Source organism: Rissa tridactyla, chromosome 8 (genome assembly GCF_028500815.1).
Source record: "Rissa tridactyla isolate bRisTri1 chromosome 8, bRisTri1.patW.cur.20221130, whole genome shotgun sequence".
Classification (NCBI taxonomy): domain Eukaryota; kingdom Metazoa; phylum Chordata; class Aves; order Charadriiformes; family Laridae; genus Rissa; species Rissa tridactyla.
In genome coordinates, this window is record NC_071473.1 from 54,738,326 (window position 1) to 54,761,167 (window position 22,842).

At 46.9% G+C, this 22,842-nt stretch overlaps 1 protein-coding gene across 1 annotated transcript; it reads left to right on the top strand.

Moving 5' to 3' along the window:
• Positions 1 to 4,784: 4,784 nt before the first annotated feature.
• CTH (cystathionine gamma-lyase) lies at positions 4,785 to 22,525 on the top strand. Its single transcript, XM_054212194.1, has 12 exons — positions 4,785 to 4,989; positions 7,014 to 7,095; positions 7,658 to 7,753; positions 10,815 to 10,924; positions 11,562 to 11,693; positions 13,643 to 13,700; positions 14,402 to 14,479; positions 15,575 to 15,727; positions 15,939 to 16,060; positions 17,186 to 17,238; positions 18,446 to 18,584; positions 21,613 to 22,525. The coding sequence occupies exons 1-12, from the start codon at positions 4,828 to 4,830 to the stop codon at positions 21,631 to 21,633; spliced, it is 1,206 nt and encodes a 401-aa protein (XP_054068169.1). The 5' UTR covers positions 4,785 to 4,827; the 3' UTR covers positions 21,634 to 22,525.
• Positions 22,526 to 22,842: the final 317 nt, after the last annotated feature.

Sequence of the window (22,842 nt, forward strand, 5' to 3'; positions counted from 1 at the left end):
GGAGGAGCGAGACCCGGGCGCTGGCCCCAAGCTGCCAACGGGATTATTTCACACCGTGAACGGCACATCCCACAGAAATGAGACAGTTTGCTGAGGAGTTCTCTCTCTCTCTTTCTCTAATGGCTGCCACCCTGAGCACTCCTCGCCCCGGTGCCGGAGCCCTGAGCCCTTCCCTTCCTCCCGCAGCCGCAGCGCTCGCAGGGTCCCACGTTGGCTGTCCCTGCGGGGAGTGCACGGCTCCCTGTGGGGGAATGGGCTGGGGACGGTCCTTGTCTATGTTATATTGGTGTCGGGATCAACACTGGTTCTTTAGTGTCGTTAATGTTAATTATCTAGTCTTATTCTACTAAACCTGTTTACATTTCAACCCTCAGGTTTCCTTGTTTTTCCCCGATTCCCCTTCCCGGGTGGGCAGGGGTCATCGGGTGAGAGAATAATTGTCTAAACAACAATTAACTGGTGTGGGTTCCTCAAACCATAACACCTTTATAGGGATTTATGCACATGGTAATGTGTCTGCACTAAGAATATATCTGGCATTTCTAGGGAAACGGCTGCTTCTTACACTGGCAGTGCAGGCCTGCCCTTGTCTCACGGGTAGAGGCACAGATGCTGTGTGCCAGGCAGCTCGCCGTTCTGCCCTTGAGGTGACGGCACTGCACAGAGGGCTGTGCTCCCTGCAGACCTTGTGTCCCATCTCCCATCCGTACTGGCTCCAGCACAGGCTCCGGCTGTTGGGAAGTGCTGCTGGCTACGCAGGCGGATCTCGGCTGACCAAGGGAAAGAAACACCAACTCCCGTGCTGCGTATCACAAGGGAAGGACACAGAGACCCAGTCTGTTGCAAAACTGCTGTGATGACTCTTACGGATTCCTCTCGGATTCATTTGTAAAGTGGCAAGGTGGATCCCAAAGTGCTTTGCTTTGAGGTTTCATTACGCAACTGTAGAGATGACGGCGTGTGTTCTGTGCGTTGCTGCGTGCCAGGGGTGTAAACAAACCACACAACAATGAAATAAATGAGATGAGCCACTTCCCCTCGTTTGCTGAGAGAACAGAAGCTCTGGGTGACTTCCCGGGTCATGAAAGGCGAAGGGACAAGACGGTCTTAAATTGGCATTCTTGGGTCTCCTGCGGCACTCCTTCTGTGAATCCCTTTGCGAGCCACGGAAAAGAACCATGCTGCTAATGCTGTTCTGAACAGAACGTTGCCCAGTCCCTTCACTATTCATCCAGTTCCCTCATTTGCGTGGCTGTTCCACTCTCCAAGGAAAAGGGCAATAGAAGGAAAAGCCCCAGCGTGGTACCTGACTGTGAAACACAAAGTTATCTGGAGAATGATGGGACTTGTCCAAGGCGTCTTCCTCAAGAGCACGTGCAGGAAGAGGGAAAGACGAGAGACAGCTGGCCTGTCCTTATGTCCGCCCTTGTAGATGCATTGGGTTCAGAGCTCCAGACTCCCCTGCAGGAGCTCCTTCTTTAGCGCTAGTTCTGCAAGGATCTACTTACAACAGTGGAATGAATCATTTAAAAAATGATGTGTCAAATTCCAGGTAAACTGGATTTTTTACTAATGCTTCCAGGGGAAACAACCTACAAGTTGTCAGGAAGATTAGATCTGCTGTGATAAAAAAACTGCCTTTCTGGGGTGACCTCTTTACCCAATTTGCATTATCTTCTGCCATACGAAGTGGCGAAGAACTCTAGGCAGAGATGGGAACTATGAAGTACGGTTTCTGTGCCTGCTGTCTTCAGAGTGACAGCCCAGCTGCTTCCCGCACAGCTGTTTACACTTCTAATACGGAACTTTAAATAATTCTAGGGGGGAAAAAAAGGCACCTTTGCTCTATACTCCATTGGTCTTTCCGACAAGATTTTTCCGGCTCTTCTTGGTTTTAGAGAAAATTAGAACCCATTTACAACGAGAATTTGAGAGGCTGACACTGTTATAATAGGAATTCCGATGTGTCTTGTTCGTTCCATGCAGGAGGCTGTTTGCCCCGGTGCTGCTCTGGGAACATGTACGGTGCACAGCTAGTCTTGTGCAGGAGATGGACTAGCTCGGGTTTGAGCTGATGCTGGGAGCTTCACATTGCATTTTTAATTACTGGAGGCCACCTAAGAGGAGAGAGAGCCATGAAGTCACTGTTTACCAGCTTATTATGGAGTTCCTTATTCAGCCCTGAAATATAATGCACGCATTACTAATGGGAACCGCGCTGTGAAAACTGGCGTTTGTAGTGAATCCAGGTGTCCTCCCGCGCTAGGACTGTTCTGCGTCATTATTACACACCCACAAATTCTTGAGAATGTTTTGGGGTTTTTTACCATCTAACAATGGAACTTTTGTCTTGTTTATATTCTCCATCTTCTTAAATTACTGAAGTTGCTCTCCTCCAAGCACTAGGCAATTTAGATAAAAGTAGCAGGATCAGATATTGTGGCAACGTGGAACCGCATTTTCTAGTTACTGGGCTGCGAGTTGATGGAAACTTTGCTTACGGAATTCCTGAAGTTGGAAATAAATAATGGAGGAGTAATTTCTCATGGGTGTATTCCTCCAGGAAGGATGCTGACTTTTTTTAGTATATAAATGAATAGGTCAAAAAATAGAGAGGCATAAAAGACTAAATTTGTACAAAACCCAAAGGCAGGCAGTAAATGAAAATGATATACTGTGAGTGTGCATCTGCATTTGTTCCACCTGTAAGTCTAACGGTAACATTTAAACTTACAAAGCGTACCTAATAGAATATTGAAAGCACCCGACTATAGAGGAATGCTCCCGCTTGCCTTTTTCCTTTCTTCCACAAGGCAAAACAAAAATAAATGAGGTCCTGGAGGACAGTGAATGGAATTTACCAGCTCTGGAGAAATTAACTTCTGCTTCTCCCGGGCATCCAGAATGACTGGCTCGAGAGACGCTACAGCGCAGTACATTTTTCAAAGTGACAAAGAGCATTTAAGTAAATTACAGGAAAAAGTATGTAAGAAATTTTAAGACATCGTAGCCTCAATGGCTTCTGTTCAAGTGGAAGTATTAATTTTCTTCTCAGCTGGTGCTGTCCCGAAGCACTTCAGAAATTTTTAGATCTCTTTATTAAGAAAACCACAAGCTATTTCCTCGGGTTGCTCAGACTGCTCCACGGGACTAGCAGCTGCGGAGTCCTTTTTGTACTTGGTGAAGGGCTCCAGCAGCCCGTTGTGGGGATATCAGGGTGAGGATCCGTGTTGGCGTCAGGAGCAATTGCACTGCAGACCTGTGTGCTTCCTTACGATGGGACAGCCTTCTCTGGAGAGCGCCACAGAACACGCTTGTGGGCTACGCACATAACCGTAACGTGAAACTGGAAGTAGAGGTAGAAATTTGGTATAAAGAGGAAATAATTCCATTTTCCCCATTCTCTCAGTTTGACTACCCTGGATTTCATAATACAAATTATTATAAAAAGAAAGCGGACCCTTTATGGTACTGCCTGAGATTCACTGGCCACCTGAAACTTTGTGACTTGGTGTCCTGCCTGTGTGGTGGGTTCAGAGCAGAGCTTTGCCCACGGGGTTTAGGCAGCGATTTTCCACAGACCGACAGGAAAGCGATTTGTCACCCTAGGGCTAAATTCCTCCGTTCAAAATTTCAGGTGTCTGCTGCGTGCTGAGGCTGAAAAATGGATGAAAATAATCAGCATATTCAGTTTTGCTCTGTATTTACCTTCAAGTGGTACAAAAATTATTTCAAATTCATACAATCACAGGCTGGTTTGGGTTGTAAGGGACCTTAAAGCCCATCCAGTCCCACCCCCCTGCCCTGGGCAGGGACACCTCCCACCAGCCCAGGTTGCTCCAAGCCCCGGCCAACCTGGCCTTGAACCCCTCCAGGGATGGGGCAGCCACAGCTTCTCTGGGCAACCTGGGCCAGTGTTTCACACCCCCAGCTCTCTCAGCCTGTCCCCACAGCAGAGGGGCTCCAGCCCTCCCAGCACCTCCGGGGCCTCCTCTGGCCCCGCTCCAACAGCTCCGTGTCCTTCTGCTGTTGGTGCCCCAGGGCTGGAGGCAGCGCTGCAGGGGGGTCTCCCAGAGCGGAGCAGAGGGGCAGAATCCCCCCCTCGCCCTGCTGCCCACGCTGCTGGGGATGCAGCCCAGGCTGCGGGGGGTTTCTGGGCTGACAGCACACGTTGCCGGGACGTGTGGAGCTTCTCACCCCCCAACACCCCCGAGTCCTTCTCCCCAGGGCTGCTCTCAGTCCATTCTCCACCCAGCCTGGATTGGCGCTTGGGACTGCCTGAAATTCAGCCTGAAACGCAAGCAGCTGTAAGCGCTGTGAAGAGTTCTTTAACCGCATGGATCTGGGTTTCGGTTGTGTGACCCGGCTGGGCCCGCCAGCCTGTGTCTGGTGCGGCGGCCGTAAGGAGCCATTCCCTGGTGAAGGCTCGGTGGGGCCCACCGGAGCCCCGGTCACCAGCCGCCCTCCCGGCCGAAGGCCGTCCCGCCATTTCTTCGTCCTGCCGCCAAGGCCAGGGGTCGCCGGGTTGCCAGGCCGCTTCTCCCCTGGTGGGCACGGCTTCTCCCGGCCTGACCCTCCGGCGGGCCGGGCCGCCGCTGCGGGCGGAGAACAGGCGCCGGCGCCGCCGCTCGCTCCGCGCTGCGGTGCTGCGGCGCCCCCTGTCGGGCGGGCGGTGCCGCCGCGGGCCGCCGCTCCCCTCCCTGCGGCGCGGGCGCCGCCCGGCCCCGCCCCGCCTCGCCCCAGCCAATGGGAGGCGGCGGCGAGGCCCCGCCCGCGCCGGGCCCCTCAGGCGGCGGCACCGGCGACGGCGACAGTCGGAACGCGGCCATGGATCGCGGCGGGGCGCGGGGTTTCCTGCCGGCCTTCGCCCACTTCGCCACGCAGGCCATCCACGCCGGGCAGGAGCCCGAGCAGTGGCGCTCGGCCGCCGTGGTGCCACCCATCTCCCTCTCCACCACCTTCAAGCAGCAGGGACCCGGGCAGCACGCGGTGAGTGCGGCCGCCGGCCCCGCGCCGAGCCGGGCTCGGCCCCGCCGGACCGCCCGGGGTGAAGGACGCCGCGCTCGGACGGGGTCTGGGGGCGCGAGCGGGGCATGGCCCGGCCGGGGGCGCGGGGAGACGGCCGGCCCCTGGAAGGGGAGGGGGGCTCCCGGTTTGCATCCCGTGGGAATACTTTCCTTCGTGCTAAATCCTGGAAAAAAAAACCCCGAACATCCTTTTACTCACTGGCAGAGGGGGGTTCTCCCGCCGTGGGCTGGAAGGCAGGTTTTGGGTAATTTTCAGTGTGAAAGGTGGATGAAGAGGGCACCCAGGGGGGCACCCGATGCCCCTCGGCCTCGGCAGCCCCTGCTCTGCTGCCACATGGGTGGCGGGTGCGGGGCACCGATGGTCACCCCGCCAAGGCGCAGGCCTGCATCCGGAGGTTTGCGTGCAGCCAGCAACTTCCTTGAAGGCTGCAGGATAACAATGCTTTACTTCACCCCCCTGGGACCAGGCAGAATACATCTTCACATTTACAGATTGTGTAAGAGGCTGCTTCACTTGACTGAATGAAACATAGAATCACAGAATGGTTTGGGTTGGAAGAGACCTTAAAGCCCATCCAGTCCCACCCCCCTGCCCTGGGCAGGGACACCTCCCACCAGCCCAGGTTGCTCCAAGCCCCGTCCAACCTGGCCTTGAACCCCTCCAGGGATGGGGCAGCCACAGCTTCTCTGGGCAACCTGGGCCAGGGGCTCACCACCCTCACAGCCAACAATTTCTGCCTCACATCTCATCTCAGTCTCCCCTCTTGCAGTTTAAAACCCTTCCCCCTTGTCCTATGGCTCCCCTCCCTGCTCCAGAGTCCCTCCCCAGCTTTCCTGGAGCCCCTTTAGGGCCTGGCAGGGGCTGGAAGGTCCCCCCGGAGCCTCCTCTTCTCCAGGCTGAACCCCCCCAGCTCTCTCAGCCTGTCCTCCCAGCAGAGGGGCTCCAGCCCTCCCAACATCTCCGGGGCCTCCTCTGGCCCCGCTCCAGCAGGTCCATGTCCTTCATAATATTTCATAAGTACGTTGTGGATATATTAATACTGGAAGTGTTTGCATTGAACAGCCATGAAGTTTCTGATGGCTACCATGCGTGTACGAGGGAAATGACAACTCATAAATCAGTATATGTTCCAAAGACAAGGTCTGAACATCATAGTGCACTGGTTGGGCAATAGGAATTTGCCTCGTGATCTTTTCATTCCACACTAAATCACTTATGGAGACTAAAATTGTGAATGCTTGTAAGTAGCAAGCTTTGTTGAAGATGACTACAGAAGGAGGAGGCACACACTGCTGTATTCACTTGCTGATGACAGAGCGGCCACGTTCTTGCCAGAAGCTCCATGAGAGCAGTCTGCCACATTCCTGAATATGATGTAGTTGTCATTAAGCAGAAATCCTGAAAGTGTGCAAATACCAGGATGCTTAGCCAGGTTCTCTGTGTAACAAGGCATCCATGAGTTTTTCTTTTCTTGTTAAATTTTCTCTGTATTCACTTAAAAGATGTTGCACTGAAATGTAGAACTTGGCCTGACTGCATACCACAGAAACTTTTGAGCTTTCAGCAACTTTTAATAGGTAGAGGTTGGCACAGGCCAGTGCCCTGTGGCATCTTTCAAGCAGAACGTCATGGGGATGGGACACGTTCTTGCTGATAAAGTAAGAATGAGTGAACTGTGTCAGACCAAGGTCGTTTCTCCAACAGTGACCAGAGATGGATGTTTAGAAAAAAGTAGGAAAGCATGGCTAGCAGGACAATACTTCCCCCAGTATACCCCTAGAAACCATTTTTGGGCTGGGGATGCCAGTCGGATGTCAGGTACACCAGCGTGACGTAGCCAGAAAACCAGCCTGTGGTTCTTGGAGGAGGTGCATGCGTACCCTCAGTGTTGAGAGCGAGGACTTTTCAAGGAATGTAGGACTATTATCGTACAAAACTTTTTCAATGCTCTCTCAAGTTATATTTTTTTCTTGCTTTCACAATAGGGTTATGAATACAGCCGGAGTGGAAACCCTACCCGGAATTGCCTGGAGAAGGCTGTGGCAGCGCTAGATGGAGCTAAATACTGTAAGCAATTAATAGGTTCTTCAAGCAATATGTCAGCATGTGTGTCTCCTGACAGTGTCTACAACAGGTGTAACTTGGGGAGCAAGAACTTGGACAACGGAGTTGTTGGCAGCAGTTGTATCACAGCAAGGCTTTCACAGCTGCTGAGTACTGGTTATGGGCAAGAGCTGCTTCGTAGTGTGAAAAGAGTCCAACGCTTATCATTGGAGTTCAATCATTGACTCCAAGTTCAGCTCAATCATTGGACTTTCTGGAGTGACTTTTACTTCCTCTCGCTGCATTTGATGCCTAAGCTAAACTGAATTCCCCCTTGGGCAGCAGCACTGAGGGCAGTGGGGCGTGGGAGCCCCACGGGAGCTGCTGCTGGACTGTGTCACCAGTGTTCATCCCGGGTCCCACCCCACGCAAAACCAGGCTGCTGCTTTTACCAAATCCACTAAAGGAGTGAGATAGCGTAAGTGAGGGTGACAGAACAGGTTCCTTTTAAAAGCGAAAGCAAGTTTGACAAGGTTGTATCACATTAAAATACAGTCTGTCTGCCACTTCTTCTTTTCTGTTTTAGGTTTAGCTTATGCTTCTGGCTTAGCTGCTACTTTGAATATTACTCACCTGTTAAAGGCTGGGGATACAATTATCTGCATGGATGATGTCTATGGAGGTATGTAAAGCACAAGTGTGTTTTTGATCTTCATTGTGCAAATGATTAAACGTACCTAATTGTGATTCTCATGAACTTTCTGAATTTCCCACGTAGGACCTTACTTTTCTTTAAAGCCTTTTCACTTCATGAGGACACAGAGCACTCATGTCTGATTTTGCTGTTAGAATTTCAAACACTGAAACATTCTGCGGCACTATGTGGAGGTTTAAAAATATAGCTAACTAGTAATATATGCTTGAACGACAGGAAAATAGCAACATCCTAGCTTTGCTCAGGTGTGTTTGCAGAGCAGGACTCCCTGCAGTCCAATGTATCCAAGCTTTCCAGCTTCTGGTATTTCTACTATTCCTTTCCTAGGTTTGACCCTTCACCAGCCGGCATTTTCAGACAACCATTCTGTCATCTTCCCTGAAAGCACAACTTGCATCTGTTATGCCCATGTCTTCTGAATGCTTCAGTGATGCTGCAGCCCACTATTAGGTTTTGATCATGCATAGTTTGGGTTTTTTTTTCATCCATTCTTCTAAGAAACTCCCTGGGAACAAAGAGAGTTCATCCACCTCTGCTGAAGTCCTTCAAAAGGTTGATGCCACCCAAAAGCCCATAGCAGGGAAGTCTGCCAGGATAGGCTGTGGCAATCAGTGTCCTTAGTGCCCAACTCCTGTGTTTCCCTGATCGGCAGAGCATGTCTCCCTCCATCTTCATGGCCTTACACCAGGAGATCAAATCTGCTTCGTTTTCAAAGGGAGGTTAGGCCAGCAACAAGTAGCATTTTCCCCAGCAATAGCTGGAAAACCTTTTAGCAAGAGTAATCACCTTTCCCATCGCTAAGAGCAATTACTGTTTGCTAGTCAGTTCTCTATGCTTGTTCACATCAAATATAAATACACACATTTGCTTTTAATGTCTTAGTTCTGTCATGCCAGATAGCTCTTCTCCAAAGTACATCTGGAGCCAAGCTGAATGAAGACAGCAGGAATCCCTACTGGTAATCTGCTCCTTTAATTTACAGCCTTCCCACCATAGACCTTGGTAAATCAAAGTCATTTGACCCAAGCGTATTATCAGTTCCTCACTTCAGAAAGGCCCATAGGTGTATTTTTCAAGCCAAACCAGTTCACCTGCTCATTAAAGCCTCAGCCTGTGGTGGTTTCTGCAGAGTTGAATTTCATTGTTTGTTCCCTGAATTTTTTTCATACTTTTGTTGTAAAGAGACTGGCTTCCCCACAGCCAGCCTTGTTCAGTAGAGTTCACAGCCCATGAGGTGGTACATCTACAGATCTGCCACTGGCTACTGTGGCCAGTATGTGTCCAGCCCTTTCATTCCTCCTTTGGATATGAGGAGCTTTTTGTCCCCTAAGTCCCTGCTTGCTTTTCTCCTGGGCTGTGCTCTTCCGCCTGTTCCTACTCATCTTTTCTGCTTGCGTTCTCCTACGTTGCAGCCTGGTCCTTTGTCAGCTGCTTCCTCGCTGTTGCCCACCCTGACTCCTTTTTGCTGTGCAGGGTTTACTCCTCCACTGTGCTTGCCCTGTGCAGCCTTGCACACTTCAGGCCTGTGATATCATAGAATCATGGAATGGTTTGGATTGGAAGGGACCCTAAAGATCATTTTGTTCCACCCCCTGCCCTGGGCAGGGACACCTCCCACTAGACCAGGTTGCTCAAAGCCCCGTCCAACCTGGCCTTGAATAGCAGCCTTTGTGTCACTGGGTGCTGAGTGCTGGCGTGTGTCCCTGCTCCCTCAAGGGTACACTAGCTTTGGCAAGCTTTTAGTATGTTTTTTTTTTAAAAAGCCTGGTTGGATAGGACAGCAGTACTGTGATTGCTAACTCATGTGAGTTTGCAGTATTCAAGGTTGTCAGAAAAACAGTGAAAGAAAGGGCAAAACTCTCGGGCAGTGCTGGAAAGCGCATCGCCTGGGACGGGTTTAAGAGATGCTGCGTTCTGGGAGGCATGAGGAGGAGCTGTGGGTAGTTGACATCTCTGAGTTCTGAGCTATTGCTGTAACTTCTCAAAAGGGCTACTTTCAGTGTAATCTTTCATTTCCATCTAAGTTTTTTTGCTGTGTGCTATTATTAAAAGTACATCAGACTTTTTTTTTCTGTGGTGTGTATTTGTAGAGTTGACAGCCTATGTGAAAATTTCCCACGCCCGAATAGCTTCTTACAGCACAAGATACTATATTGTAGAAAAAAAAGTGTTTCCTTAAGAAAAATAAAAATCATTCAGACGTAGCATTCCGCACACAGAATCGCACCCTGCATATACTATGACTTTATGGCTAGATGGCAAACTGCTCTTCAGCATAAGTGAGTAAATGCTGAATAACCTTGGCAAAAAGACCTAATGAATTAATTTTTAATCCAGGCAGTGTTGCCACATAGTCAGTGTGTTGCACATCTAGCGATCAACTGGTTGCTTTTCGGTTCTTCTTTTAATCTTTCCAAGGAAAGGCTTCGAAGACAGAAAGAAAGGAGATAATCACTTTTTTGTGTTCCTTGCTGCATGTTTGTTTAATGGAATGATGCGAAACACAGTAGCTGGAGTCTTCCCCTTGATTCTTCTTCTCCCAGATTCTCAATTAAGCTTATTAAATAGAAAAAAGAATTTGAAACTTTGTGGTGGAGAAAAGTTATTTAGAGTGGGGTGGGGGAAAGAGGATATAAAAACTGGAACCACTAGCTTGTGCATGGCAAAGGGCTGGAGGAAAAGTTAGAAGCAGGCAAACTAAAAGGGGTCTTTTTAATTTTCTGATTAAAAAAGCCCTGAACAGCTATTAATTGGAAGTACTTCATAAATCACTCTGATTCCGTATTCCCATTATTACTTTTCCATGATGTTTAAATCATGCAATCTTCAGCAATCTTTAAACCTTTCAGAAATAAAAAAAATACTAATGTGCCTTTTATGGTGTACAGCGTAAAGCTGCACCCTCCTGACTTGCTATGGATGCATACAAGAGGCTGGAGATCAGTGAAAGAAAGTTAAGGAAGTTGTTTCAATTTGTGTCTCTGATTTTTTTGTTTTGTTTGGTTTGCTTTTCTTTGGGTTTTTTTAGGCACAAACAGGTACTTCAGGAAAGTAGCCATGAAACTGGGTTTGAATGTAGTTTTTGTTGACTGCACAAAAATGGAATGCCTGGAAGCTGCAATTACACCAGAGACCAAGGTAGGAGAGAGGGAAAATGCTGAACTTACTGCTTAATGTCATTAAATAATTTTGTTCTTGCAGTTGTGTTGGGTGTATGTGTCAAGCAGAGGGGCTGCAGGGGTAGCCTTGGCAGAGACAGGTTGGGGCACAGCTGCCTCCAGCACATCCCCACTGCAGGCCACTGTGTGGTGTTTGTGGTCCCTCGAAAACATTTTAAGAAGGGCAAAAAACATCACAGAGAGAGAGAGAGGAGGAGGGAAAAGGTGAGAAACAGCAGAGGGAGGAGAAACAGGAGGAGGAGGTGCTCCATGGCACTGGAGCAGATGTTCCCCTGCTCTAGTGGGAAGTAATTCAGCTGGAAAAGTCTTACAAACTTTTGGGCGTAAAGACCTTCTTCTGGCTATGTCTGGCTTCCTCAGAGGTGATGCGCTTAGGTTTTCAAAAGCTTTGATGTTCTTGCCGTGTATCAGTTGTTTTTGTGGAGAACGTTACCTCTCCCAAGAAACCTTGCCTTTCTTATTCCCAGTCTGCAAACCTGCATGGGCAGCCGACGATCAGCGAGTTAACATTTAAAAGCCCTTATGACTTACAGATGTATCGTCACCAGCATTGTAAAATCCTTAAATCGCTGTTTTCTGTTATTGAATTACTGCAGCTCGTTTGGATTGAAACGCCCACAAACCCCACGCTGAAGGTCATTGACATTCAGGCCTGTGCAGATGTAGTACACAAGCACAAAGATGTTCTTCTCGTGGTGGACAACACTTTTATGTCTGCATATTTCCAGGTGAGCCCTTTGTTTAGCGTTTCCCCATTATTTCAGTGTATTCAAAGATACATTTTTAAAATGGAAGCACCACCAAGGAGCTGTAGCTCTGATCTATGTTCTGTTTCTAAATACAACCCATGTACTGCTGCTGTTTACATTAGTAAAGATGGAATGCAAAGTATTGTACAGCTAGCCATATACCAGTATGATACCAGCAAAGCCAGTATGGCTCAGCTGTCAAGTAAACACACCGAATCAAGTGAGGTAAGCCATTAGGAGAACGGCTTCTCTGTAATTCAAAAACCATGTATTTTTAGCTCTCATTGGTGGAAATCATAACAGGCCTATTTAAAAGTGTCCTGTTTTCTGACTTTGGCCTTTTTATACTAATTCCTTTGTATATGCTGTTTATGATCTGTTCTGAGACACTTGATATTCTAAAAAAGGTAGTGGAAGAAAAAGTTAAAAGAGGCAAACTTTGTTAAATCTTTCTTTGAGACATTCAAGTTACCTTTTTCTTCAGTATGTTGCTAAATGTGTGGCTTAGAAGTTTGTAATTTTGATCTCGAACAACTGGCATAACTTTTCTGCTTTCATAACTAGAGTACGTGAAGAAGACAATTTATTAAGTTCTAAAAATGCTTTGGAATAATAAACCTCAAAGTCTTGTTCATCTTAACGTGGGCTAGAAATATTCATATGTATTTCCCAGGAGTGACTAAGCTAATCCCTTGTATTTTAGATCTAAAGTAAAACTTTTTTACAGGTGCAAAAGGCAGGGTGTCTTTGTTTTTGTTAAGGGCACTGAGATCTTTATAATAAATTAAGAAAGCTTTACAGAAAGTGTTAATGCTTAGCTAAAGCAGCAGCACTTGAGTTTGTGTATATTACTTCAGAAAGATGTGTGTGAGAGAAGAGAAGTGAGCATCTGGGTATATGGGGTAGTTAATGTATCTTTTATTGGCCTGGTGCTAAGAGAAAGTCAGTTGTAACGATTAATTCCAAGTAAGCAGAACAGGTAATGTCTTTCAACCCCTCCAGACTGCTGCTGATACACTGCACTAAAAAGATCATAATTTTACAGTGACTTGCACAGCAATATTGAATGTAAAAGGCACCGGGGTTTATGCTACCATTCTGGCTGCGCCCTGGGAATGCACGTTATCCGCGTTCCTTGAACAGACATCCGTGTTTAATCTGGCAGCAGCAGTCTTTTATTCCAAATCTGCTTGATTTGTTACCTTTTAACATATTGATACTCTTCAGTCTTTATAGTATGTTTATATTATGTGCAAAGTCCTTTACTTTGTGACTGATTAAAAAAAATAAATTGTTCATTACTTCATGCCCATCAACATCTCAGTTTGCCTCAGCTTAACGAGGCTTCTGGGAGGAAAGCCGGGAGGTCAGGGAAGAGGGACCTGGCAAGCAGAACCCTTTGCGCTTTCTTCAGGTTTCTGTTGCTCTTTCGGTGCAGTGTCACCAATACTGATAGATAGAAAACACTGCAATTTTTTGCTTTGCAGACTGTGTTGAGGTCTTCATTTTCTAAGGAAATACACTGTAGAGTAAACACCATTACTTATCCCTGCCTCAGCTAAGCAATATAACTATTTTTTTCACAAATATGAACGGGCTGTGTGTTGGAGGTATTCAATCACTCCTCTCCCTAAAGCCAGTGGGAATTAGACCAGTGCTTTTAAATCACGTTTTATTGTGGGTTCTTTTTATTGCACTTATCTTGAATTCAGAATGCTTTCCTGTATTACTGTTTTTGTCACATATTCTATCTATCTTCATTCTCAGGTTTTTGTGTTTAAGGTGTTCTGTGTTAAGTTTTCGTGTCTTTTTTAGTTTCTCCACCTACTGTTATTTTCTGTGTTGGATCACAGCCTTTCTGAATAGCTTCAAATGGACCAGAGTGCAAACAAGCGTTAACTGGACCTATTATTTTCATTTCATTTCAGCGTCCTTTATCTCTGGGGGCTGATATTTGTATGTATTCTGCAACCAAATACATGAACGGTAAGTATGCGAGTTCAGAGCAGCGCAGGCTGGCTATTTAAAAGCCGTTCTGGCTGCGGGCAGTTCAGAAAACCCAGTGTGTCTGCCAGTAATTCGTAGATGGACCATTAGATGAGATGGAGCATTGAAGAGACCATTAGTCTTTGTAGCTCCTGAACTATCCCCGAGAGGAGGATTATTGACCTGACTTCAGGTAATAGACCTAGAGGTGTTTATAGCCACCTTGTCTTTAATTTAGCTACAACAAAGCAAGTGGTTTCAGTAGACAGTAGCTGCCAGAAATTCTATTAAGGTTCAAAGGAGGCTTCATATGGCTGTTGGTGCATGTCCCAAAGCACCTTCACCGTGGTGTTTCCCAGACAGCCCAGACTCGGAGCTAACGTGACTGTAGCTGTGCTGTAACTGCATGTCCCTGGTGGTGGGGATAAAAGTGGAAGTTTTCTGGCGGTGTTCTTTGCTGGTGTTTGGGAAGTGTCTGGGGGCAGAGCACCCTGCTGACCAGAGCTTTAGAAAAAGCTGAAATCTGCCTTATGATTCACGTGCTGCACAGGAGGGACGGCTGTAGCAATGAGAAGGAACCCAGCGTCTCACAAAAATGGGACTGTATTAGCACCAAGACTGAGAAAATGAGGGTTTGTGGCAGAACAAACAGAGCAGATGGAGTGGCTGACTCTGTTCTTGTCTTCTCCTTGAATTTTTAGGGCATAGTGATGTTGTAATGGGACTTGTTTCGGTAAACTGTGACGATCTCTACGAAAGGCTCAAATTCTTACAAAACTGTAAGTAGTCAATATAGGAAATACCTTAAAATGAATTGTGTTCCCATTATGAGCTGGTAAATTTGAAGCATGTTGCATGCACACAGGTATGAAATCTATTTAGATTTAGCTTTATTTAGACGTAGCTCAGGCACTTCCATGTGCAGAAGTGTAAATGACTGGAGAGAAAGCGGTAACGTAAGTGTAAGAACCCTGAATTCTCTTCCCTGCCTTTCACTGGTACGTAGAGGGGGCTTATGCAAACACGATAACTTCCGGTATGCCTCTGTAGTTTTTCTCTTTATAAAGTTAGTGATACTGTTCTCCACTTCCTAACCGCTTCAAGAAAAATGCTGAGCAGCGTGGGTGGTTCAGCGTTTGGTCTCCAGGTGCCGGGGAGTGGGGTGAATTGTCCGGTGGTGGGTGCGTGCATGCAGGACACCATGGGACTGCCCTTCCCCTTTGTCCCTGCCTTCTCCCAAGACGCGTGTCCCTGATGTGGCACGTCCGGGAAGCGTGGGAGGCAGAGCGGCTGCCGTCTGTCTGCCCCTGCAGCGCCGCAGCTGCACGGGGCACGGCCGCTCGCAGCCTCTCTGCAGTTACCCTTGAGACCCGGGCAGAAAGAGCACCATCGTTTCCTATATTCACTTGACTTCATACACAGAGAGGCATACAAACCTTTAAAGTATGCATTTACTTAACTTCATCTCGCTCGCGTCAAGTACATCTGGGGTTTTTAAACTCATTCATGCATTGGGGGATATGCCTAGTGTAGAATTTTCATATATAGGTTGATTTTAACAATTTTACTGCCTCTTAATTGTAACAAATTTCTGTACAGTGTTCTGTCTGCCTTCTGTCTACAGCAGAAGTAAAGGCATATTATCTAATAAATTTAATTATCTAATAGATTTAGTTCTCGAAGATCTTCAGCATGTTAATTCAGCTCATTAATTGGCATCCCATGTGTATGAGATGAGGAAGACAGATCACATCAGATGTCTTTCCACTTGTCTTGTTCTAACTTTAGAAATTTTGGAAATTAGGACTGTGTTTAGTTTTACTAAATAAAAAATGCCTTTTTTTTAAAGTGGAATTTTGTTTCAATTCCTGTAGCTCTCGGAGCTGTTCCGTCTCCCTTTGACTGTTACCTGTGCAATCGTGGTTTGAAGACCCTGCAAATCCGGATGAAACAGCATTTCCACAACGCGTTAGCTGTTGCTCGGTTTCTTGAGTCAGATTCCCGGGTGGAGAAAGTCATTTTCCCAGGTAGGCTGGCCAGGCTTCCGAGCGGGTGACGTCTTGGAGTGTGGCTGGATTTGGGGACTGTCGTGCTACGTGCCGTTTGCTCGCCCTTCCCATTGTGTCACTCTGTCTTCAGTGTCCACCTGGGCCATGGGCTGTTTCCGCAGCTGAGGGTGAGCTGCTTCCCCCTTTGAAGGGATGGTAATTAACTTTGAGCAACTTGTACAAATTTCAGGCTTGCCTTCACACCCTCAGCATGAGTTGGTCAAGCGGCAGTGCACTGGCTGTCCTGGGATGATAACCTTCTACATTAAAGGAAATCTCAAACATGCTGCTGCCTTTCTCAAGAACTTAAAGGTAAATGACAGTGAATACGTGCTACCTTAGAGGGACTTGAGCCTTCTGAGGGTGATAATGAAAGGAAGTGGTTTGTCTTGGGGCGGGGAGAGTTTCTCTCTGTACTTGCAAAGCTCCTGAAGTCTTTGGGTGTGACCATCTCTAAATAATAGATTATTTGTAAATGGGAGGCTAATGAGAGGGAAGAAAAGATGCCTCAGCTCATTTGAAGTATTTATTTACACAGCAGGGTGTAGTATATCCAGGTTAGTTCAGGCATTGCTTCTCATAAAGGGCCTGTTGCAGAAATACGTGCAGTATTTGAAAGCAGAGAAGCTGTGGCCGGTGTAACGCTGTTGTAATACTTCAAAGTATTCATCAGGAGAAAAACCCATTGAGAAATGCCATGAATCACGAAGCAAAGAGGGACTCCCTCAGTCTGGAGCGTAGCTGTTTGTTTATTTTACCTAAACCATAGGTTTTTGCTTTTGTCTTTGCAATGTATTCATTCTGCCTGTGCTCTTTAATGTGTCTGCTAGTCTCGATCTCTGGTTAATTTCCATCCTGCTCGTGTTTTTGCTGTTTTGTTCTTGGAAGAATAAATCAGTAATATTTGACAAAGGTAAATTAGAACTTCCTTCTCCGCCCTGTCTTACTTACTTGCCAGCTAGTATCATCAACTGAAAATGAATTTACTAAAAATATGATTTTCCCACAAAATATCCTTTTACGTGAGAGAGAGCGTTTGATCCTGGCACAGGAGATCTACCAGCTTTGACAAAAAGCATCAGAGAGTACATTCCAGAAGTAGTCCCTACGAGTATGTTCACTTCAGCCCTTTGACCTGGATAACCATCAGTTTGTCACTAGGTTGGTACAGCAGTAAAGCTGTTTCCTTAAACCAGGCTGAGAAGAGGATTCTTTGGTTGATAGGTTTAGTTGTGGGTTTTTTTTAAAGGAAATAAAAGTCAATATGAGCAACCAGGGCTGTAGAGAGATGCTGAGGGCAGTAAGCGCATTCACAGCAGAGAAATCCTGAATCCGTGTTTGAGTGCAGCTGCGTCTCTAGAGAGCCTTTTTGGCATCCAGGAGTACACTCATAACTTTACACTTCTTATGTCAACTTCTGTTTAATTTTTCCCATAGGTTTTTGCACTGGCTGAGAGTCTGGGAGGATATGAAAGCCTGGCAGAGCATCCGTAAGTCATTCTTCATCTTGAAAGTCTAAAAAAGCTGCAGAGCTACAAAAAACTTTGCTCTATTTTGCTGGGAGTTCTAAAACTTTCGAGGACACAAAGCTAAGATATTTTGCATATAATTGAGATTCCAGGATGGTATGTTGTATGGCGCAAACCCCAGTGGCTGCTCCAGAAGGGAGTGTGACTTTTGTGAGTATAAGAACGCAATGATGAAAGAATTTCCAGGCTTCCTTGTTTTAACTGGGAGACTGAGCCGCCGTTTGTTGCTATGATAACAAATCCAAGAAATCAGCCTGTGTATGAAAAAGTAGCGTTGAGCAGATTTGGCCACAGTGTTGAGGGACGAGGTCTGCCGTTCTGCCTGCACACACAAGAGGGCACGGTCGGTGTGCTACACCGAACGCATCTCTCTCCATCCCAGGTACATTTTGTGGGGATTTTAGAAATACTTAGTTGCCCTTGTCTAGGTTAAAAGGCTAAATGCAGGATTTTTATGGAATTAGGTTATTTTACTTAAATCCAATTTGCTTTTCAAAAAGATACATGGGAAGTTATGACTAATGTGCTAAATCATTTCAGTTACTCAATTTAGAATAACAGCACATCTTAAAGCACTCAAGCAGTTGAAAGGTAATTGCTGACTGGTGGATGTGAGTGGCTGAGCATATGGGGGAAATAGCTTCTTACCTATATCCTCCATACCTGGGGAAAATAAACCCTTCGACATCAGTGGTACAGTTTGATAAGGGATCTGAGAAAACAGAGGTTTAAAAAAAACCCTGGAGATTTTATGCTGGAGATTGTATACTATAGCTGTTTCTCCACATGCTTAAAGTAAAGCTTTTAGAATTTTTTTTAGCTTTTTTTCTGGAAAATAGTATCTGGAAGGAAGAGGAATAAATTTTTTTTTCCCCTCCTTTTTCATTTCCAGATTGTTAAGCATCCACTTCTTATTCATCATTTGTAGCTTGGACATACTGTATTGAAACGCTGGGAGGTACAAGTCACTGAGTTCTCTGCAGTTCGCGTAATTTCCAGTAACTGATAGTAGGATCTCTTTCCATCTGTGGGTTAACCAGCAGGTGGTACGCAAAAGGTGTAACGCCTTTATGAAATTTCAGGGGTTGCTGGCAGGAAACTGATTTTTTTTGATCTTTACCGATAAAAGTAAACTCTTCTTAGAAAAAAGGCTATTTTTTTCCTCCAGGGCCATCATGACTCACTCTTCGGTGCCTAAAGAAGATAGAGAAGCTCTTGGAATCAGTGATACGTTAATTCGCCTGTCAGTTGGTTTGGAAGATGAAGAAGATTTACTGGAAGACCTAGACCAAGCTCTGAAAGCTGCCGTGAGTGGGCTGTTACCTTAGTGCTGTCGCTCTAAAAATAATTTCTCTTTCAGTCCTCTGCCTTTCTCACTAAACTGCCTGCTGGTAATTCTAACCTCATTTAATTTTTAAACTACTCGTTAGCGTACCTTGCAGAGTGTGTGTAGGGTTTTAAAGCTTTTGTTGTTTGGATTCTCTGTGCGGCAAGGTTTACAGCCCTTGTCAGTGACGATTTGAATTGACATGGGTTCGGACACAGGAGCTGGGATGTCCCTGGGGCTGAGGGGAGACTCTCATACAGGCACCAAAGTGCTTCCTGTGTGTGTCAGGTTTTTCATGTCATAGTTTTAGAGGGGGTTGAAATATATTAAGGACCTTCAAGAAAATAGCCTCTATCAGGGAGTAAGTCCAATATTTGAGTAACGCTGTTTCGTTTATAAGTACTACTTCTGCTCCTCTACCCAGAGTTCTGTATTTCAACATGCCCCAGCGATGTGCGCTGTCAGCCCAGAGACCCCCCGCAGCCTGGGCTGCATCCCCAGCAGCGTGGGCAGCAGGGCGAGGGGGGGATTCTGCCCCTCTGCTCCGCTCTGGGAGACCCCCCTGCAGCGCTGCCTCCAGCCCTGGGGCACCAACAGCAGAAGGACACGGAGCTGTTGGAGCGGGGCCAGAGGAGGCCCCGGAGATGCTGGGAGGGCTGGAGCCCCTCTGCTGGGAGGACAGGCTGAGAGAGCTGGGGGGGTTCAGCCTGGAGAAGAGAAGGCTCCGGGGAGACCTTCCAGCCCCTGCCAGGCCCTAAAGGGGCTCCAGGAAAGCTGGGGAGGGACTCTGGAGCAGGGAGGGGAGCCATGGGACGAGGGGGAAGGGTTTTAAACTGCAAGAGGGGAGACTGAGATGAGATGTGAGGCAGAAATTGTTGGCTGTGAGGGTGGTGAGCCCCTGGCCCAGGTTGCCCAGAGAAGCTGTGGCTGCCCCATCCCTGGAGGGGTTCAAGGCCAGGTTGGCCGGGGCTTGGAGCAACCTGGGCTGGTGGGAGGTGTCCCTGCCCAGGGCAGGGGGTGCCACCGGGTGGGCTTTAAGGTCCCTTCCAACCCAGACCATTCTGTGATTTAAGACAATAGATTAAAATTGTTTTTTACACGTGGTAATTAATGTGGTGCCATATTGTGCCTTTTCATCTCAAGGCAGGTTTGCTGAAATACATGAGGTGTATGTGTGTTTGAGTGCGACTATACACACGTGCGTGTGTGCAGGCAGAGGCTGGTTAAAGGTGTATTGCCTTTTGGTCCTACACAACGTTGTGCTTTGCTTTGGATGGGCTAATGCTGTGACTGAAGGAATAATGGGGTTTTTTGCAAGCTCTTTTTTTTTTTTTAATCATTTTTATTTTTCCTGGAAAGGATTAGTCATAGCTGAAAAATATATAGTAAGGGCACTTGACTTTGAACCAGTACCTCAGTCTGATGGATCTCCTTTGGAAGCTGCGGACTTGCGGTTTGATGTGCCAGTATTTCATTGCAGAATGTGCTGTGTCGTACTGTACTTCGTATTCATCACGCTGTGACTTATCAAAGGCATTGCCAATGTCTTTGCTTTTTCAATTGCAGATAACTTGTTAGGTGAGTTTCCCAGATGATCCTAGGAAGCAGATCATGTCGTGTGAAAGGACCTTTCTTTTTCCCAGGAGGAGGTCCCTGACCTTCGGGTACACCGGAGAATTCCTCTTGATGTGAAATCTCGTGGCAGCTTTAGATCTGAATGTGTGCTTGAGGCGTGTGAACCAGATGCCTTAAGCCTACACAGACACTCCATCACAACCTCTAATTTTGTCTGTTCTCCAGAGCTTCAATGGAAGACTAAAGTTCTTCCAACCCTCATAAGCATAATTATGCGCTGAGGAGAGGAAGGAGAATTTCCTCCTGATCCTGGCGGGCAACAAACAGAGCCCAGAGGTATGGGATGGCTGCAAGCAAAGCCTTTCAAATGGCGTTGGAGATCTCAGGATGCCCATTGCTCAAGGATGTGTACTGTATCTTTCGTTCTTCTTAGGAGCTTTTGTTGTCAGGGACTGCCCGCTACAGTCACACAAACCCAGCCGTACGATATGTTATTCTGTCTTTACAACTTTAGGTTCCGTTCCCAAGTATCCTGTTTGCCCGATGCAGAACTTCACTCCTGGGAAGTCAAAACCTTTGACTTAAGAAATCTAAACGTGCTCCTAGCCTGCTTGTACCCACTTGGTCACACGTTGCTCCCGCACAGGCAAATGTAGGCATTGGACACATTGCTAGCAGGCAGTGACAACATTTCATCAGGGCAGCACGCTCTCTGCCGCGCCGTGGGTAGGCAAGGGGTCAAAGAGAAGGAGAGAAGCCAAGGTCTGCAGCGAGGAACGTGCTGAAGAGGGGCTTCAGCAAGTGTTGGAATAAAGTTTAATAAACACCCACACTAAAAAAGCACAAGTTTCCTTCTTCCCTTCTCCCAACTTGTACTTTCGTCCTGTAGGAGCACCATAACACATTGGGTTTTTTTGAGTGGGAATCCTGCAGATTTGGTGACTCCACAGTAGCCCTTGCGACACCGAGGACAGAGTTCATGAGCTTTGGTGGACCTTGGGTCAGGTCCAGGTCAATGGCCGAGGCAGAACTAGGTTCAGCGCTACCTTCTTCTCCTCTGCCACCTCTTCATCCTTGCGGGCACCTGCACCCCCCCAAAAGAATTAAAAAATAGAGGTGTTTGGAGTGGTTTTGTCTGTGAGAGAGAACATGGTGGTATTGGTGGCATAAGCTTGAGTCCTGCAGCAGTTGTCACAGAGGTAGTTGATGTACTGTATGGGTGGGAAATTTTTTCTCTCTCTATTTTTCTCTCTCTTTTATTTGGTGATAGAGAAAATTAGCAACAGTAACTGCGTGTATTTCTATATGCCAGCACAGAGCATGAAGATAATCTAATGCTAAAACGTGTCTTATTTATGAAAAGACAAAAAAAAAGTGCATGGTTGATGTAGGTGCGTAACATAACGATCTCTCATTTTCCCGTCTCGTTGCAGTTTGCAGACCACAAAGCTTGACGTTTAAAACTGGAACTTGGAACTGAACGTTGAAATGCCTGAGGAAGATGACACAGAAAGCCAAATCGCTAATGATTTTCCTTTGATTTGCCTTTGAGAATTGCAATCTGTTTGATCCGACGCTGGATGCCCGGGGGTCCTCACTTTGTGCGTTTACCCTGCTGCCGTCTGGCTGCACGTGGACCTGTGGCGCACAGCCCCTGCCCTCCCCTGGGCCCCTTCCCGTCCTGTCGGAATCCCTTGGGATTCCTGGAGGCAGCAAGTTGTGTTTGAGCGCAGCCATGGTGCACACTCAGGAATATTATCCCAGCGGACATCGGTGTTTCCCGTTTGTGGTGCTGTGAGGGTGGCAGGTCAAGAGGGCTGGTTTCTGTTACTGCTCTGCAGCATGCACAGGTCATTTGTCTCATCTCTTCTAATCCAACGATCCAACTTAAAAACTGTTGATTTAACTTAGATGTTGTTCTTAAATTAGATTGGAAATGCGGTTAAATGCTTTTTCACCTGTTGCTATTTTATGAGTATTGAAAATGAAGCAAAATCCAATGCCCGGTAAACAATAGTAACTTTCTAAAGAGGCTCCTTTCCCTTAAAAAAAAAAATCATGTAATGTTAATTGCGGTAATGATTTGGTTTATATTTGGAATGGGAATCATTTTAATTAAAATATGCCTGGAATTTCCCTGATGTATTACTTGTTTTGACATTTGCATATACCTACTTACATTCGAAATCAGGTGCTAAAATGACCCTGCATTTGTTTGAGTTTTCCTATAGGAAAATGATGTCCTTGATGTTTTTACTTTTGTCAAGAGCAAAAGATTTAAATTCTAATGTGTACCAACTTACCACGCGGATTGCAATATTCAGGGGCCTCTGGGCGCTGCTGGCTCGGGGTGTGTGGCAGGGCAGCACCCTGCGAGGTGGCATCTCCTGGGGACAGACCCTCCCGCCCGCTCCCCGCGGCGCATCTGGACGTCTCTGCTGAGGAACCACAAGAGGCACGAGTGCGACAGGTATTTGTTACGAGCCTGACTGCACAGATCTTTCTCAGTAAAAGCATTTCGCTTTCCCAAACTAAATGAAAATTAGACTTTCTGGGGGTGTCTTTTTGTTTTGTTTCTTTCTCAGATTTGGAGCTGATGTGAAATGCCAGTTCGGTGACTTTCACTTGCCAGCTGATTAAAAGCTGCCGTAGATTGTGGTACG